At 45.9% G+C, this 18440-nt stretch overlaps 1 protein-coding gene across 3 annotated transcripts in view; it reads left to right on the top strand.

The window, feature by feature from the left end:
- The window catches only part of PTPRJ (protein tyrosine phosphatase receptor type J), a 176949-nt gene that overhangs the window by 148114 nt on the left and 10395 nt on the right, over positions 1–18440 (top strand). For 2 of the 3 annotated variants that reach the window (XM_047775711.1, XM_047775709.1), the window contains 11 exons: positions 3359–3490; positions 5273–5483; positions 5600–5724; positions 6854–6941; positions 9262–9303; positions 9854–9862; positions 9972–10059; positions 10592–10682; positions 13115–13188; positions 13294–13428; positions 16791–16910. In XM_047775711.1, coding sequence (XP_047631667.1) covers positions 3359–3490; positions 5273–5483; positions 5600–5724; positions 6854–6941; positions 9262–9303; positions 9854–9862; positions 9972–10059; positions 10592–10682; positions 13115–13188; positions 13294–13428; positions 16791–16910 — 1115 coding nt within the window. The remainder of the gene's footprint in view (positions 1–3358; positions 3491–5272; positions 5484–5599; positions 5725–6853; positions 6942–9261; positions 9304–9853; positions 9863–9971; positions 10060–10591; positions 10683–13114; positions 13189–13293; positions 13429–16790; positions 16911–18440) is intronic. The other variant, XM_047775710.1, reaches the window with a different exon arrangement.

The raw sequence follows: 18440 nt of genomic DNA, 5'->3' as shown, positions 1-18440 counted from the left end.
CTGTTAAACAAATTAGATGAGATAGCATAGGTGGAAGACCACTTCAGAGCCCCATGTATGGCTGTTCAGGTTGTGCACTGCACAATTCTGTGGGCCACCATTCACATAGTATAAATGTGCATGGGACTCTTTGGAGTTATGTAGGACATAGCTGTATAGAATGGCCCTGGGTCACAGTCCTTTGTGTTTCTGCAGCATTCTAGAGTGTAATAGAAATAGCGAAGCTTGTTGTGTTCTTTTTTGTAGTTCTCTATCTTATGGCATCTCACTGGGTCTAAGCTATTGAGGAACATAAACCATGTCTGATTTGGTATCTCCAGGGGTGAGCACTGAGTCTTCAGAGTCTCTGTGAAGAGAAGGAGCTTGTCAGAGTTAGTTTTCTGAAGCTGAGCAGGTGTGGTAGGGCTCAATAATGACCACTTACCATTTAGTCCAGTGATTTTCTCACTTTTTGATCTGTAGCTCTCTTTCCTCAGATGAATTTTTTTTTTTTTTTTTTTTTTTGCCATGCCTGTGGCATGTGGAAGTTCCTGAGCCAGGGATTGAACCCAAGCTACAGCTGCCACCCGAGCAGCTGCGGCAACAATGCCAGCGACAACCTGCTGCACTATAAGGGAACTCCTGAGTTTTTATTTACAAATTTAACATGCTTTAAAAACAATTTTTTTTAAGTATAGTTGATTTAGAATGTTGTGTCAAGTTCTGCTGTTCAGCAAAGTGACCCAGTCATATATACATATACATTGTTTTTCTCATATCATCTTCCATCATGTTCTATCCCAAGAGAGTGGATATAATTCCCTGTGCTGTACAGTAGGATACAGTGCTTTTTATTTATTTATTTTTATTTTTTTGCTTTTTAGGGTTGCACCCTGGCATATGGAAATTCCTAGGCTAGGGATCGAATTGGAGCTGTAGCTGCCAGCCTATGCCACAGCCACACAACGCAGGATCCGAGCCGTGTCTGTGACCTACACCACAGCTCATGGCAATGCCAGATCCTGATCCCACTGAGCAAGGCCAGGGTTCGAACCTGCGTCCTCATGAATGCAAGTCAGATTCGTTTCTGCTGAGCCACGATGGGAACTCCTAAAATGCTTTTTAAATGTATGAATTTAACCCATTTTAAAATTTAACATGAAAGTGGAGCTGTGTTTTCTCAGAGAGGTAGGAATTGTTGATGGGTTGCATAAATTAGAGTTGGAGTGATGGTCTTTTAGCTAACATGTGTTGGTTGCTTACTGTGTACCCGGGGTAAAGAGCACTGTGGTGAGTAAGGCAGACAGGGGCCCTGGCGTGGGGGGCAGATGAGCGGTGAGAAGGAGAAGGTCTCTCATCTTGGAGGTGGGTGAGCTGGCCGGCTGACTGCCTTGGGCCAGGGGCCTGGGGACTCCTCACTGGCTAAAAGGCCTAGAGCTGTAGGGAAATGTGGGAGCCTGGGTTAGGAAGTCTCTGTTGAGGCATTTGACACTTGGACATGGGGACAGCGCCTACGTGTCCACTGCTGTCTGCTGAAGAATGGTTTAGGGCTGTGCCCTCTAATAGTAAGTGCGAGCCTCCTATATAATTAGAATTTTCTAGAAGCCACATTAAAAAACTGTACAAAGGAGCAGCTGAATGAGTTTGGATCACAGTTATTTAACTCCATATATTAAACATGTTATCATTTCAACATGCAATTTCTATAAAGTAAGTTATTAATTAGATATTTTATATCTACAAACTTGGATGAGTCACATTTCGAGTGCTCGTGGCTAGTGGATGCACTGTTGGACAACGTACTTTTGGGGAATTGCATTGAGGCTTTTTTTCGGATGGGGGGAGTTCAGTTTTCTCAGTCTCCCTGAATCTTGATTATAATAATGAAAACACTTTAACTGTATGTGGGAGACAAATGGGATCATCTTTATTTATTTTTATTTTTTCATTATTTTTTGTCTTTTCTAGGGCTGCACATGCAGCACATGGAGGTTCCCAGGTTAGAGGTTGACTGAGAGCTGTAGCCGCCGGCCTACACCACAGCCACAACAACGTGGGATCTGAGCCGGCTCTTTGACTTACACCACAGCTCACGGCAACGCCAGATCCTTAACCCACTGAGCGAGGCCAGGGATCGAACCTGCAGCCTCATGGTTCCTAGTCGGATTCGTTAACCACTGAGCCATGACAGGAACTCCATGGGATCATCTTTAATTCAGCCTTTTCTTCCTTTTCTCTGAATTCAGAGGGTGGCTTCACAAGCCTGGCTCGGAAAGGCGAGAAACACCATCAGGATGGTCATGGGTGGAAGTTCATGTTGTGGCTCAGCGGATACAGTGTGTGTGAGGATGCAGGTTCAATTCCTGGCCTTACTCAGTGGGTTAAGGATCCAGTGTTACTGCAAGCTGCGGGACAGGTCGCAGTCGTGGCTCTGGTGTTGCTGTGGCTGTGGTGTAGGCTGCAGCTCCGATTCGCCCCTTAGCCTGGGACCTTGCATGTCCTGCAGGGCAGAATATTCCCATATGGGCTTTTCTGGTTGCTGGAAGAGGGTTGGGTTTCTCTCGTTTTTCCCTAGCAAAAACAAGAACTTTAGTGTGAAGGGCTCTGAGCAGGCGTGTCGCCAGGTCTCAGGAGGAAGGGTGTTCTCTCCACGCCGTCTTTGCTTCCCTGTGCCATCTGCTTCATCGTTGTCCTCAGTTGATGGACCAGACCAGTTCTGGCGCCACAGCCACATGCTGGCAGATGTCTGCACGCAGCTCTCAAGTCCCCACCCGAGAGCTCCCCTGGGGAAGTCAGAACAGGCAGGTTACCTTGTACAAACAGGGCTGCCAGGAGGCCACCTGGGGATGCGGCTGGACTCACTGAAGGGCTCCTTGTCAGCGAGGCAGGCCCCCTCCTCCCCTTTGCCCCACCATCTCTGTTCCCCACCAGTTCCCCTCCCTGCTCTTCCGGATTTGCTTTGCACGAGCCCAGCCTGCGGAGTTCAGAGCAAGGGCAGACCTTGAGGAGGGCACGGCAGCAGATCCCCTCCTTAATAAATTTGTTCCTGCTTTGGTTTTCAATGTTGGGTGATCATGGTGGGTTTTGTGGGGTTTTTTTGTCTTTTTTTGGGCCGTACCCACGGCATATGGAGGTTCCCAGGCTAGGGGTCTAATCGGAGCCACAGCTGCCGGCCTACACCAGAGTCACAGCCACAGCACCACCAGATCCGAGCCATGTTTGCGACCTACACCACAGTTCACGGCAACGCTGGATCCTTAACCCACTGAGCGAGACCAGGGGTTGAACCCAAAACCTCATGGTTCCTAGTCGGATTTGTTTCTGCTGAGCCACAACGGGAACTCCCTGAGTGATCACGTTTTATTTTGTTCTCTTTCAGCTCCCCCTTCTCCTGATGGATCCCCTAATATTACATCTGTCAGTCACAATTCGGTAAAGGTCAAATTCAGCGGGTTTGAAGCCAGCCATGGACCCATCAAAGCCTATGCTGTCATTCTTACCACTGGGGAAGGTAAGGAGGGGTCATTGTGGATTAAACAAGCCACAGGCCCCATGTCTGTGCCCACTGTAGCACATTAGTGAGACAGATACACATCTGCTTTTACACTGTGGCCCCCGGGGTAGGCCATTTGCCTGGTGAGCTGGACTCGAGGTTGACAGACTTTCTGTAAAGGGCCAGATAGCAAGCATGCTAAGCTTTGCAGGCCATACAATCTCCTCAGCTATGCAGCTCTGCTGTTGTGGCGTGAAAGCCGCAGTGGAAGATGTGAAAAGATGAGCGTGACTCTTTCACTATTTACCAAAATGGGTGGCTGGCTGGATGTGGCCTGTGGCTGTGAAGTGCTTAGCTCTGATCTAGGAACTCATTTGCAGCACAGGGTCTTTTGAGTGGCAGAATATTAGTTGAAGTGACCTTGGTCTAACACACACACACACACACACACACACACACACACACACACACAAATCATTCTTAAAGGGTGACTTTATCTTGGAAGAAAAAGGGAAAAGAGAGCTCTACATTTGCAGTGGAACTTAAAAAGAGCATCGCTATAGCTGAGAGAGGACGTGGGTTAAATGCTGCTTTTCCTTAAAGGGCTTCGTGGCATTCCTTGGAGGCGAGAAGGGAGTGGTTCAAGGGTGTCTTTGTTAGCTGTGTGGGGGTGCTTTGCCCAATGCCTGGGTTTAAAGGGCCAAGTTTGGCTATTTTTGGTGATTCTTCTTGTTTGTTTTCATTTTTGTCTTTTTAGGGCTGCGTCCGTGGCATATGGAGGTTCCCAGGCTAGGAGTCTAATCGGAGGTGTAGCTGCTGGCCTCTGCCACAGCCGCAGCAACGCAGGGTCTGAGCCAGCCTGTGGCCTATGCCACAGCTCACGCCGGATCCTTAACCCACTGAATGAGGCCAGGGATTAAACCTGCAACGTCATGGTTCCTAGTTGGATTCGTTTCTGCTGTGCCACAATGGGAACTCCCTTTTTGGTTATTTTTTAACTGTGAATAATTCAGTGACCCCTGTGCCCGTTTGCTCAGCCTGTGATGCTGCCCTCCTCTCCCCAAGGAAGGTTGAGACCACCACACTGTCAAGGGTGCAGGGGTCGGGGAGATAAGGGATTTGCTGGTGTCGAAAACCTGTGGCAAAATTTCTTTTTAAATTTTATTGGCGTATAGTTGACTTAAAAGGTTGTATTAGGTTCAGCTGTATTTAGCAAAGTGACTCAGTTACACACACACACACACACACCCATTCTTTTTTCCCATATAGCTTATTATAAACTATTGAGTAGATTTCAAAGAGAGACCTTGCAATCTTTCTCTCACTTTTTCTGTCTTTTGTGTTGGGTCTGTTTCAAACACCTGGTCATTTTGCCGTGGGGGGTTTTCAGCAGGTCCCAAGCTCAGACCTTTGCTGAACGAGGGAGAGGATATTGTGTAGTGACCAGTCTGATCAGTACCAGCCTGGGATGGGGGAGACCTCACGCTCTCTGTCTGATGGTCTGGGTTAGAAACACGACTCCACCACGTAGGCAGTGTGGCTTTGGGCCCAGGTCTCTTTAGCTCTCTGTACCTTCCTTTTCCCATCTGTAAAAAGGGGGTAGTCAGCCTGTGTGATGAGATTATCATGGGGATTAAATCAGTTCAGTGAGTGAAGCACTCAGACCTTAATAGAAGGAAAACCTGGCAGAGCGAGCGTTTGTGAGAAGTCGCGGCTGTCACCACCATCACCCCGTGCCAAGGTCCTTATTGAGATATGCAGTCACTTCCTTAGGACTTTCCTTCCGTGTGCCTTTCTCAGCTGTTCACCCGTCGGCAGATGTTTTGAGATACACCTACGAAGATTTCAAAAAGGGGACCTCGGACACTTATGTGACATACCTCATAACAACAGAAGAACAGAAACGTTCTCAGGGCTTGTCTGAAGTCTTGAAATATGAAATCAACGTTGGAAATGAATCCACCACACATGGCTATTACAATGGGAAGCTGGAACCTCTGGGCTCCTATCGGTAACGCCTTGTGGTTCTTGCTGTTTGGAGGCTGGGCTGCATGCGCACCAAGCTTTGCATGCTTGGGGCATCAGACACATCTCAGCCACCTCTTTTTTGTCTTGTCACCCCCGCAGGGCTTGTGTGGCCGGCTTCACCAATATCACCTTCAACCCTCACAGCGATGGACTCATAGACGGGAATGAGAGTTATGTGTCCTTCAGCCGCTATTCAGATGCTGTTTTCTTGCCCCAGGACCCAGGTAGGGAAGCAACAGTGTGTTGAGCCATTCACTGAGGTTTTGCTTCCTGTGTCCACAGAAGGATAGGTGTCTGCATGCTCTCCTGGGGCCCCGGGAGGGTTGGAGAAGCTGAGATATCACTCAGCCATCAGGCCCCAGCTCAGCCTCCTCTTCTGAGGTCCCTGAAGCTCCCGCCTACCACACTCCCTTCTCTGAAGGCCGGTAGCATTTTCAATCTGCAAACACTTTTTGGTCCTTTTTTCCCAGGGTAGTCACTTGTGTGCCCATGTGCCAGACACACATGTGACGTTCAGCTCTTGGGACCCTTGAATGCCGGAATCAGAGGGAGCCGTGGAAATCGCCTTGTCCAACCCCCATTTTAGAAATGAGAGTTAAGGCCCAGAGAGGGCCAGTGACTTGCCCAGGGTTGCACAGTACTTGAGAGGCAGGCCTGATATTCTGGGCTTGGACTCCCTGTCCAGTGCGCCTGTCCTTTATCACACAGAGTGAAGTGATGTAGGAACTTCAAGGACCCAAGGTGGGGAGTGTCCTTCCCCTGCCTTCCGGCCAGAGGCAGACAGACCCACCTGTTTTGTGAGTCTGTCTGGTTTCCACACGTGGTAGTTGTTGGCTTCAGGAAAGAAGCCCCAGAAGCAGAGTTCAGGGAGTCCCCACACCGTCCCCCGCAAACACATGGGTTTATGTCACCAGAGCATGTGCTGCCGTGACCTCTGCGCCTCCGCGGCTGGTAGTCTCAAAAAGCCAGCGGTGGAACAGCTGGTCTAAGGGTTTTCGAACGTTGGTCACTCTGCCACACTTCCTGAGACGCTCCCCACGCCCACGCCAACCTCAATCAGGGCGTTGCTGCCTGGTTTTCTATTTTACGCATGGGCTCCTGCACACAGTGACATTTGAGGAAAGAAGTCAGTGGGGAAGAACAGCCTGAAAGGCACTGTGAGCCTAGTTTGCAGTGGAGAGGAACAGTTGACTCTATCAAGACCCTCCAGTTTATGGGGACCCACTCCCAAAGGCCGAGGCTAGTTTTATGTGCAGAGCTGTTTACGTCTCCTCTGTGTCCTCCCCCCCACCCCCCCTTGACCCGTTGTTTGCGAACCCCTCCTGAAGCGCCTTCCACTTGGCCTTTCCCCAGGTGTCATCTGTGGAGCAGTTTTTGGATGTATCTTTGGTGCCCTGGTGATCGTGGCCGTGGGAGGTTTCATCTTCTGGAGGAAAAAAAGGTGACTCTTGCTTATGTTAATAATACCCTACGTTTATATATTTATTCATTCATTTATTTCTGCTGCACCTGTGGCATATGAAAGTTCCCAGGGTAGGGGTCGAATTGGAGCTGCACCTGCGGGCCTATACCACGGCCACAGCCACGCTGGATCTGAGTCGTGTCTGTGACCTGTGCTGCAGCTTGAGGTGACACTGGATCCTTAGCCCACAGAGCGAGGCCAGGGATTGAACCTCCATCGTCACAGACACCGTGTTGGGTTCTTAACCTGCTGAGCCACAACGGGAACTCCTAATACCCTGCTTTTCAAGGGAGCTTTGTATTGTAGATAATCAGATATTCACACAGATGGATGAGATGGGATAATGAGCCCCCAGGTCCCCATCATCCAGAGTCGTCACCGTCTTAGTTCATTTCACCCCTCGAGCTGGAGGGTTTTAAAGCCTCAGGTCGTGGGAAGCACTGCAGCAGAAGGTGCTGCTTTCAGATGGCTGTTCTGGTTCACCAGTCAGTGTTAAGAGCTTCCGTTTTAGAGTTAGCTAGGCTTGAACACAGCGTCCGTCTCTGACCAGCTTTGAGGATGCTTGGCCTTCATATCTTTGATAACCTGTGATACAGGGAAGGTAACAGTGCCTAACTCTTGATGCTCAGAGGCATTAAATAAACTGCTTCTGGTGTTCCCGTCGTGGCACAGTGGTTAATGAATCCAACTAGGAACCATGAGGTTGCGGCTTCGATCCCTGCCCTTGCTCAGTGGGTTAACGATCCAGTGTTGCCGTGAGCTGTGGTGTAGGTTGTAGATGCGGCTCGGATCCCGCGTTGCTGTGGCTCTGGCGTAGGCTAGTGGCTACAGCTCCGATTGGACCCCTAGCCTGGGAACTTCCATATGCTGCAGGAGCAGCCCAAGAAATGGCAAAAAGACAAAAGAAAAAAAAAAAGTGCTTCTTCGGCAGTGTGTTGGTACTTCGTACGCTAGTATTATTTTTTCAGTACAGTTACCCTTTCGGGTAGTTAAATAGGAAAAGTGGTACGTTTTGAGCACTGACTGTGTGCCTGGACTTGGGCTTTCCGTGAATTCTCCTGTGCATGAGGCTCCGTGAAGCAAGTCTTAGACGCTGAGTGTCGGAGGTGTGGAAATGGACTTGAACCTAGCTTTTGTCTTCACTGCACACCCTCTTGCCTGACCGTATAGTGTGTGAAGCCTCTGTAATCAGCTGGGATTTATTTGCTGTCATCAGGTGCTGCCAGCCAGGGTGTTTCATCCCGGCACAGGGTTTCTAATGCCCGGTCTTCTGCTGCCACCTTGCCCTCGAGGGTTGACAGGCAGTGCCTGTGTTCCAACTTTTTGCATTAGATTCTGCTTATTTTTATTTTTGTTTTTTAGTTTTGGTGAGGGAGGAGTCAAATGCAGCTTTACTGTTTCTTGCTAAAATAAAAGTTATACCAAAAAAAAAACTACACAAAAGAAAAAAATCATGCAAAAAAGAAAAAAAAGTTATACATGCTTATGCCAAGAAAAAAAGAAAAAAGAGCAAAGACGTAATCCATAATCACACCCATACAAAACCACTCTTAACGTGATTACACACCTCACACGATTCCACCCATGCACACCCTCGAACAGAATCATAATAGACATATTGTTTTCAACCACTTTCCTGATGTTTTCATTTTTTTCCCCTTTTTGTTGTTGTTGTTGGCTTTTAATTTTTCTGCCACCGTTCCTTGTCCTTGTGCCTAAATCTTTGGGCATATTCCTGACTATTCTCTTAGGCTAAATTCAAAGCTGAGTAGTTGTTGGGTCAGTGGGTATGTGTGTTTCAACTTTGATACATACAGTGAAATTGCTCTCCAGAAAGTTTTTTTTTTTCTTTTTTTCAACACCAGTAAGAAATTTAGCTAGTAATACAAGAGGGTACCTGGTGCCCTGTTACTTGCCAACACTGGATATATTTTCTAGTTTATTCCATTAACTTTATCAGAAAGGCTTTCTCAAAACAAAACAAAACCCCTAAAATCAGAGGACAAAAGAACGAGTCTGGCTTTACAGTAGGGTGATGTTGCTGATGGGAATTTACCCAGAAAATTCCTCCAAGTTGCTTGAGTAAGAAGTTTCTTCGATGCTTTTAGATGGTGTAAAAGAGAGTAAATTATACGCTTATAATCAGCATTTGCTGCTTAGACCGTTAAGCTTAGTGTTTGTGAATAGGATCTAATGCTGTTGATGAACAAATGCCCAGGGAAAAAGGAGTTTATAGTTGCACGAAGGGGACAGCGTTAACCTGCTTGATCTAATGGGTCTTTTTTTCCTTTCAAAACAGGAAAGATGCAAAGAACAATGAAGTGTCCTTTTCTCAGATTAAGTAAGTCTTCAGAGTTATGAGCTTTAAGACATTTAATCCCTCAATCTGTTCAGTGGCTGTTTTGAAAAAAAAATTTTTTTTAAGTTGGTGGAACCTGTTAGAATTTTTCTTAACACGTTTGGCACTGATCATCCAGAAGGTCTTAGTAGCCCTGATGTTCTGCAGGGAACCTGTGTTTACTCGCCTCCTGAAGCTCGTTTCCTTGCCCTGTTCTGGGCAAGGAGAACCGCACATGCCAGATTCTTCCATTTAAAAAATATATTTTGTGATTTTAAAAAGGTGGTTATCAAGATCTAGGAGGAATGAACGTGCTCAGATCACGAAGCCAATCAGTTATGTAATTGGGTCAAGAAGTCAGATTTTCTGATTGACGGTTCAGTGCTTTGTGAATACATTATAGTGACCCCCCCCCCCCAATTATATTACAGTTTTTCTTCTTTGGGGAAGATGTTTACTATCATCTCCACGGTCATGGTTGAGTCATTTTTTTCTAATTTCTTTTTTTTCCTTTTCCTTTTCTCTTCCTTTTCTTTCCTTTTCAATGATGAAGACCTAAAAAGTGAGTAATGTCTTTGCTTTTTAAAAAATAACTAGTATTTTTCTCTTTTGAGCGCAAACTCGGTTGAATGCCCCCCCCCCCAAAAAAAAATCCTCTTTTGTCTTCCTAGATCCAAGTTAATCAAAGTGGAAAATTTTGAGGCATACTTTAAGAAACAGCAAGCTGACTCCAACTGCGGGTTTGCAGAGGAATACGAAGTACGTGGTTGGAAACGATGCCTTTTTCATTGCTTTGTGTTCTTCCTGAGAGCTGGGAAACCGCCTGTTTCTGTTTTATGGTAGAGGTTTGGGTAAGAGGTGACCCTCTTGGAGGAAAGAGAGCTCTTGCATGTTACCTGGGAGCCCCGGAAAGTTCTTGAGGAAGGACCCCTCCTTGCTTCCTCCAGCTCCTAGAAGCCCGAGGCATTCTGTGGCTGCATAACCCCATTTCCTGCCTCCATTTCCACCTGCCTCCCCCGTATGCCTACATGTCCGTATCTCCGTGTCTCTTCTCTCATAAAGACGTCAGTGATGCTGGATGCTGGTCTGGCCTCACCTTAGCTCAGTTATATCTGCTGAAGCTGTAATTTCCCATAAGATTGCATTCACAGGTATAGGGGGCTAGAACGTCTCCATAGCTTTTTGGAGGATGCAGTGTTAGCTGAAAGCTCTCTGCACCCCCACCTTGTTCTGCAGTTTAAATACTATTTGAACACTGAGTAAACAAGCAGCTCCTATATTCTGTTTTCAGGATCTGAAGATTGTTGGAATTAATTTACCTAAATACGCAGCTGAACTGGCCGAGAATAGAGGAAAGAATCGCTATAATAATGTTCTGCCCTGTAAGTTTTTCCCCACATCATCTTCCCTTTTCCCATCCCTGGCATCTCGTCTCTAGGAGTAGAGGGGAGAGGAATCTGAATACTCACTGGCCACTTCCACGGCCATTCACTAGTTACCTACTCTGCTCAGCACTGTCGTTGGGCATAAGCCATTGAATTCCATCCTCACAATAACCTTATAAAGTTGGCAGGAGGACATTCACCTTGCACATGAGGAATATGAGGCACAGAGGGGCTAAGCGAATTGTCCGAAGTCACACAGATCGTCATGGTGCAACCAGACTTGGACCAGGTCCGTCAGTTTCACTCAGGGAAAAAGCCAGAGTCTGTGCTTTGACTTCTTTCATGCACACAACCTCTTGATTTCAGTTATTGTAGTTCTGGATCTAATGGGACCAGGAGGAAGACAGTTGGGGAGTGAATTTTCTGCTTGTCCTGACCTGTCTCTGATTGGCTGAGTACATTTCACGGCTAAATATGAACTATATTTCAATTCATTCTTTTGTTTGTTTGATTTTTTTTTTTTTGCTTTTTAGGGCCACACTCTCGACATGTCGAAGTTCCCAGGCTAGGGGTTGAATGGGAGCTACAGCCGCTGGCCTACTCCACAGCCACAGCCACGTGGCATCTGAACCACATCTGTGACCTACACCACAGCTTATGGCAATGCTGGATCCCCAACCCACCGAGGGAGGCCAGGGATGGAACCCACATCCTCATGGATCCTAGTTGGGTTCGTTAACCACTGAGCCATGAAGGGAACTCCTATTTTGATTCGTTCTTGCTTTTGAGAATTAATAATGTCTGTACCTCATCGGCAGGGATAACAGCATGGTAAGTTTAAAATGAGAATTTTTTATTCATCATCCCTTAAGATGAAGTATAAACCTTTCTCCATTGAGAGTTTTTTTTGTGGGAGTTCCCTAGTGGCCTAGTGGCTAAGGATCCAGCATTGTCACTGCTGTGGCTTGAGTTTGATCCCTGGCCTGCTACCTTCTGCACGCCATGGGCGAGACCACCAAAAAAGAAAAAGAAAGAAGAACTTCGTGGTCCCTTTTTTGGGTGGCAGTTAGGGCACAGAAAGAAGTGTCAGTAGATTGAAGCTACATTTTGATTTATTGCTTTACTGACAATTTCTATGTCAGGACATTCAGTGACATTGTCTGTTTTACCTGAAACTGTGTTTTTCTTTTCTGGCCTAAAATGTTAACTTCTGTTTAGATAAAGGATTTTCTAGCTCCTACCTTCTTTCTGCTCATCCCCACCCCCACCCCTGCCCCTGTGTTGACATTGGACAGTGACTCATGTTCTGAAAGAAATGCTTTTATAACTAGGCCGGTGAGACCTGCCTCGGTGCTGCCCTTCCTGGGTTTACTCACTCGGGATGATTGGCCTGTTGTTGTGAATGTCTGTGGAGCTTTTCAGATCCAGAGTTTGGCTGTTGTTTTTATCAGGAAGGTTTTAGGCTGAAACTCATGTTGGTAACCGGGTTTAGAATTGTTTCATTATTTTGCCCAGGGGAAGGTGGGCTAGTGGGTAATCAGAGACAGGGAGATGTCGCCCCTCCTGACATTTGAATTTAGGGATATTATTTCATTTCTGGGGTTAGACAAGTTAGTGCATTTTTTGAGATGACAGTATGTAGGAAACATGAGAATTTTATGTTTTAGATCCTTCCACTTACAGTAGCCATAGACATTCAGTTTATTCTTGCATTTGGGACTGTCTTCCTATAACAACTTTTTTATGAGAATAGCAGAAGCGTGAGAAACTTAACCTGAGTGTCTACCCTGCCATAGTGGCAGGGGAACTGGATTTAAATTCTGACTGCCATTCCCCAGATGAATGCGCTTGTAGAAATCACTCCATCTCAGAGTTCCCACTGTGGTACAGTGGGTTAAGGATTGGGTGTTGCTACAGCTGTGGCATAGGTCACAGTTGTGGCTCAAATTCAATCCCTGGCCTGGGACCTTCTCATGCCACGGATGTGGCCAAGAAAAAAAAAAAATCGCTTGCTCTCTCTGATCCTCAGTTTCCTCATCTGCAAAATGGACACAGAAGCTTGTATGGGGGGGTGGTTATAACTAACATGGCTGAGGGCCTTCCCGGGCTCATGCCACACAGCCAAGGATGGTTATAACTGGTTTCATCTGAGAAGGCAGACTGGCATGGTTAAGAGCTTGGGCCCCAGTGCCAGGCTGCCCGGTTGGAACCCAGACTTTGCCACTTACTAGCTCTGCCAGTTGATCATGTAACTTCTTTGTGCTGCAGTCCCATCTGCTGAGAGTGACAATGAAATAAGGTCGTGTAGGTAAAATGCCGAGCCACGCACCTTCGAGATATTTGGTACTTCTTTTTCTCTCTTGGGTGAAACTCACCTTACCCAGTTGCCTCTCTTCTAATGTGGAACTTTTTTCCTTGAACTGTCACAGATGATACGTCCCGTGTCAAACTTTCAGTCCAGACCCATTCAGCTGATGACTACATCAACGCCAACTACATGCCTGTAAGTGGGGAGAGGGTCTCATGGCGCTGGCTGGCTGGGAGGACGTCCTCAGAGCCCTTCTTGCTGCCTCCTTGAGACTGAAATGTGCACCTTTCCATTTTGTAGGGCTACCATTCCAAGAGGGATTTCATTGCCACACAAGGACCTTTACCCAACACTTTGAAGGATTTTTGGCGAATGGTTTGGGAGAAAAATGTCTATGCCATTGTCATGTTGACCAAATGTGTTGAACAGGGAAGGGTAAGTATCTTTACTTTTTATTATTATTCAGTTCAATTCATTCATTCATATGTACTGTGATATGAGGATACTTTTTTTTTGTCTTTTGTCTTTGTTGTTGTTGTTGTTGTTGCTATTTCTTGGGCCGATCCCGCGGCATATGGAGGTTCCCAGGCTAGGGGTTGAATCGGAGCTGTAGCTGCCAGCCTATGCCAGAGCCACAGCAACGCGGGATCCGAGCCGCGTCTGCAACCTACACCACAGCTCACGGCAACGCCAGATCGTTAACCCACTGAGCAAGGGTAGGGACCGAACCTGCAACCTCATGGTTCCTAGTCGGATTCGTTAACCACTGCGCCACGACGGGAACTCCCCTTTTTTTGTTTTTTTTGAGGATAAGTATTTTAAAAAACATTCGTCTCCGGAAAACAAACAAACAAAAAACTCCTCCAAACATTAGTACCTCTCTTTCTAGGAATGTGTTTTCTTTTTTATCTCTAAGAAGCAAGTTTTTATTTTAATTTATTTTTTTGCTTTTTAGGGCTGCACCCGCGGCGTATGGAGGTTGCCAGGCTAGGGGTCGAATCTGAGCTGTAGTTGCTGGCCTACACCACAGCCACAGCAACATGGGATCCAAGCCGTGTCTGTGACCTACACCACAGCTCATGGTAATGCCGGATTCTTAACCCACTGAGCGAGGCCAGGGATTGAACCCGCGTCCTCATGGATGTTAGCTGGATTCATTTCTGCTGTGCTGCAACGGGAACTCCCAAAGAAGTCTATGTTATCATTACGTTCCTTTGTGGGCAGAGAGTGGTCCTCTCTCTTCATTAAGTTGCTGCTGCTGGAGTAAATGGCAGGGGTTGAGTTAAGTGCAGAGGAAGAACTCGTGTGCAGCCCTGTCCTTCATCAGCTCTGTGATGGGTGCAAGCAAACAGCTTCACCTGTGAGATGACCAATTTGACCATCTCGTTGATTTTCAAACTTAGTTTTAACATCAGGACCCTTTATGCAAACTTTCAGGCATATTCCCAGATAAGTCTCAGCAGTTTCCTCTCCCCTGTGATGGCCTGGAATCCCTGTACTCCCGCCCCCCACCCTGACCCTTTTCATCCAGGATGAGATTTCTTTTAGTAATAGAATCCCCCATTTCCATAAGTGGATCAAAGGAGAACTGAAAAACCTGGGCGAAATTCAGAAAGTCTCTGCCTGAGGCATTGGATATAATGTGCTCTCTGAATCTTTTCATGTAGGTTCAATACTTGAAGAACAGGACAGGAATCCCTAAACCGGTGGTTCTGAAACTAAGGAGTGCATCAGAATCACCTTGAAAGTGGTTCTGCAAAAAGACCAAAAAAAAAAAAAAAAAGGAGAGTTCCCGTCATGGTGCAGTGGTTAACAAATCCAACTAGGACCCTTGAGGTTGCGGGTTCGGTCCCTGCCCTTGCTCAGTGGGTTAAGGATCGGGCGTTGCCATGAGCTGTGGTGTAGGTCACAGACGTGGCTCGGATCCTGCATTGCTGTGGCTCTGTGTAGGCCAAAAGCTATAGCTCCGATTCAACCCCTAGCCTGGGAACCTCCATATGCCACGGGAGCCGCCCAAGAAATGGCAAAAAGACATAAATAAATAAATAAATAAATATAAATAAAAATAAAAAGAAAGTGGTTCTGCCTCTGAGTTTCTAGTTCAGAGGGCCCGTGGAGGAGCCCAGAGTTGCATTTCTGACAATGCTCAGGGCTGCTGCGCCTGCGGCTCCAGGATGCACACTTGGAATGGCACCCCGGGGTGGAAGGAGAACCCGTCAGGCATCGCTTCTTTCAATGGTCCTCCCCCGCCTCCCCGTTTTAATCTAACAGAGGTTTATCCAACTCCAAGCAAGTGTAAAGTCCTGGGCTAGGGGCTGGGGAAGGTAGCAAAGAAAGTAAGAGGTGGTGCCCCATCATCTTAGCTGTGATACAGAAGGTTGGCTTCAGCATCTCCTTCTTGCATTAGAACAGGGTTGTTATGCAAACAAAAGGCCACTGATTATGAATACAAAGAAATGTTATGGTGCCATTGAGCTTGGGGCCTTAAACATGGAACATTCTCATGTATCTGTTTGCCCAATGAAAAGGACATATTAAATTAACAGAGAACAAGAAGACTAATTTAGATGGGCCCTTGTTTGCCACTAGTCAGAAGAGAAGAGAGTGTTACTGACTCTGGGGGAAAGGAGAAGGGAGCCAGTGTGTTTTCTGCCTAGATGCTCCATGTATGTTGTTTTTTCCCTGTAACAACCCTGTGAGGGAAGCTGAGGCTCAGAGTTTAAGAACTTGCCCACAAGGAAGCAAAATAAACCCAGTTGGTAGATGACCAACCTGGGCAAAAACTCCATGTCAGTGTATGTCCCAGTCCTGTGTTCTTTCTTGGAACAGTGGTCCAGAAACCAGGTTTTTTTTTGGCCATGCCCATGATATGCAGAAGTTCCTGGGCCAGGGATAGAATCCATGCAACAGCAGTGACAGTGAGGGATCCTTAATCACTAGGGCCACTAAGGAGCTCCCAGAAACCCAGATCTTTAAAAAAATACAGATTCTTGGGCCAAAGCCAGCATCTCTGGAGGTGGGAAGCCAGCATCTGTTTTTAAAGCAAAATAAACCTCCCATTTTTTTTTTTAAGTCAGTTACCAAATGGGTATTCAGATATTTTCAGAGAGCAGTTGTTTCCTGATTTTTATTTCTGTTCACATCTGCCCACTGACTTTATAAAAAATCAAAGACCTGCAAATGATTTATTCTGGTTCTCTTTATTGGTGTGTATGTATTGCCATTAGTGTGTATCTAAAAGTATTGGGGAAAGTTCTTGTTTCTTCTAGTTGCTTAGGGTTATGGGTCAGTTGGAGAAGTTGTTCGGTGAGCAGTTAGTGGAATGGCTACTGTAGGGCCTCGGGGGCACTGGATGGGCACAGCATCCCCTATGGAGGAACAGCCTCTGCTTAGCTGTAAATCAGTTTTCTTGCAGAAATGGGGGCTTCGTGTTGGCCAGATCTTCTGATCTTTCAAGAAAAGCCAGATTTTTGTGAGAAAACTCCCAAACTTAAAAGAGTTGGCAGGAATCATAAATTCAAAACAAAACAAAACAAAACTCAAAATTCCAAGAGTCAGAACCCAACTAAGGGATAGACTCAGACCCTGGTGCTGGTTTTCAACATCTGATCTCCCCTGAGAGGCTTTAGTGATGGCAGACGGTGTGATCTGAGTCTTTGCGTAAAAATGCAATTTTATTTTTTTCAGTCTTTATTTTTTAAATTTTTATGAAAAAATTTTTCATTATCGTTGATTCACAATGTTCTGTCAATTTCTGCTGTTCAGCAAAGTGACCCAGTCATACGATTTTATTCTAGACCAAATGTGAGGAGTACTGGCCCTCCAAGCAGGCTCAGGACTACGGGGACATAACTGTGGCAATGACGTCAGAGATTGTCCTTCCAGAATGGACCATCAGAGACTTCACAGTGAAAAATGTAAGTTAGAGGTCAAGATGGATAGATCTCATAATAAATTAACATACATGAACTTGGGGGTGAGACTTTTTAGGGTGACATTAACCCATTTTTTTAATGCATGATAAAAATATTTTTGCTTTCTTCTTTACAGAATTGAACAATCCATATGTGCATATCCTCTAAGGCAACCTGTTAGCGTTTCTTCCTCCCTCCCCTCATCTTCCTTCCAATTAACGTGTAATTAATTACGCTTTACTTTCTTAGGGAAAACTGCACGTTGTTCTTTTTTTTTTCTTTTTTTCTTTTTACAGCTATACCTGTGGCAGATGGATGTTCCCAGGCTAGGGGGCAAATCAGAGCTGCGGCTGCTGGTCTATACCACAGCCACACTAGATCTGAGCTGCATCCGTGACCTATGTTACAGCTTAGGGCAATGTCAGATCCTTAATCCACTGATTGAGGCCAGGGATCGAACCCACATTCTTGTGGATACTGAGTTGGCTTCTTAGCCCCCTGAGCCATAGTAGTAACTCACTCCTTCATGTTGTTTTTAAATAAAATGAATCTTAAGAGCATGATTCAGCATCTATGACTCCTTTTCTTCCATTTACAAATGGCCATCGGGGGTGGCCATTTGCTGTTGAGAGCAATATATAATGACAGTTACAACAGTAGGATTCCAGGGCATATGCATGTGGCCTTCTCCCTAAAAGTTAGAAAACAAATCCAATTAAATTCTGTAGGCATTCTAAGAAGTCAGTTTATGTGTCCTTTTTATTTTTTATTTTTATTATTTTATTTTATTTATTTATTTATTTTTGTCTTTTCTAGGGCCACTCCCACGGCATATGGAGGTTCCCAGGCTAGGGGTCAAATCAGAGCTGTAGCCTCCAGCCTACACCAGAGCCACAGCAACTTGGGATCCAAGCCACGTCTGCAACCTACACCACAGCTCACGGCAACGCCGGATCATCAACCCACTAAGCAAGGCCAGGGATCAAACACGCAACCTCATGGTTCCTAGTCGGATTCGCTAACCACTGCGCCACGACGGGAACTCCCTTTTTTATTTTTTTAAGGGTGTTTAAAAATAGACGCAGTGTCCTGAGTCCTTTCGATATCTTTTAATGGCCATGCAAATTAGTATAACCCTCTACAGTTTATAGCAAAGGCATAAAAATGTCCATTCCTCTTTGATCTGGTGGTTCCATGTTTGAGAATCTGTCCTCAAGAAATAATTTGAAATAGAGCAGAAACCATTATGAATCTGCACGTTATTTATAATGGAGGGGAAATTTGGAGACCATGCAAATATCTAGCTTTTGGAGAGTGAATAACTAAACTGTAGGTTATCTAGTCACTGCCATTATTCAGCTATTAGAAATGATATCATAATTACCAGGAGGAGAAGATACAGTGTCATTAAGTGAAACATAATAGGTGAAATTTTATGCACATAATGAAGAATGCATAAAAGAAAAGCCTAGAGATTAGATTCAGTGGTATTTAATCTTAGGAGGGGTTGGTGGGTTGGGTTCTAGTTTATCA

The sequence above is a fragment of the Phacochoerus africanus genome, chromosome 4 (genome assembly GCF_016906955.1).
Source record: "Phacochoerus africanus isolate WHEZ1 chromosome 4, ROS_Pafr_v1, whole genome shotgun sequence".
NCBI classification, from domain to species: domain Eukaryota; kingdom Metazoa; phylum Chordata; class Mammalia; order Artiodactyla; family Suidae; genus Phacochoerus; species Phacochoerus africanus.
The sequence above is the reverse complement of the archived record's forward strand: the minus strand, read 5'-3'. Positions and strand labels throughout refer to the sequence as shown.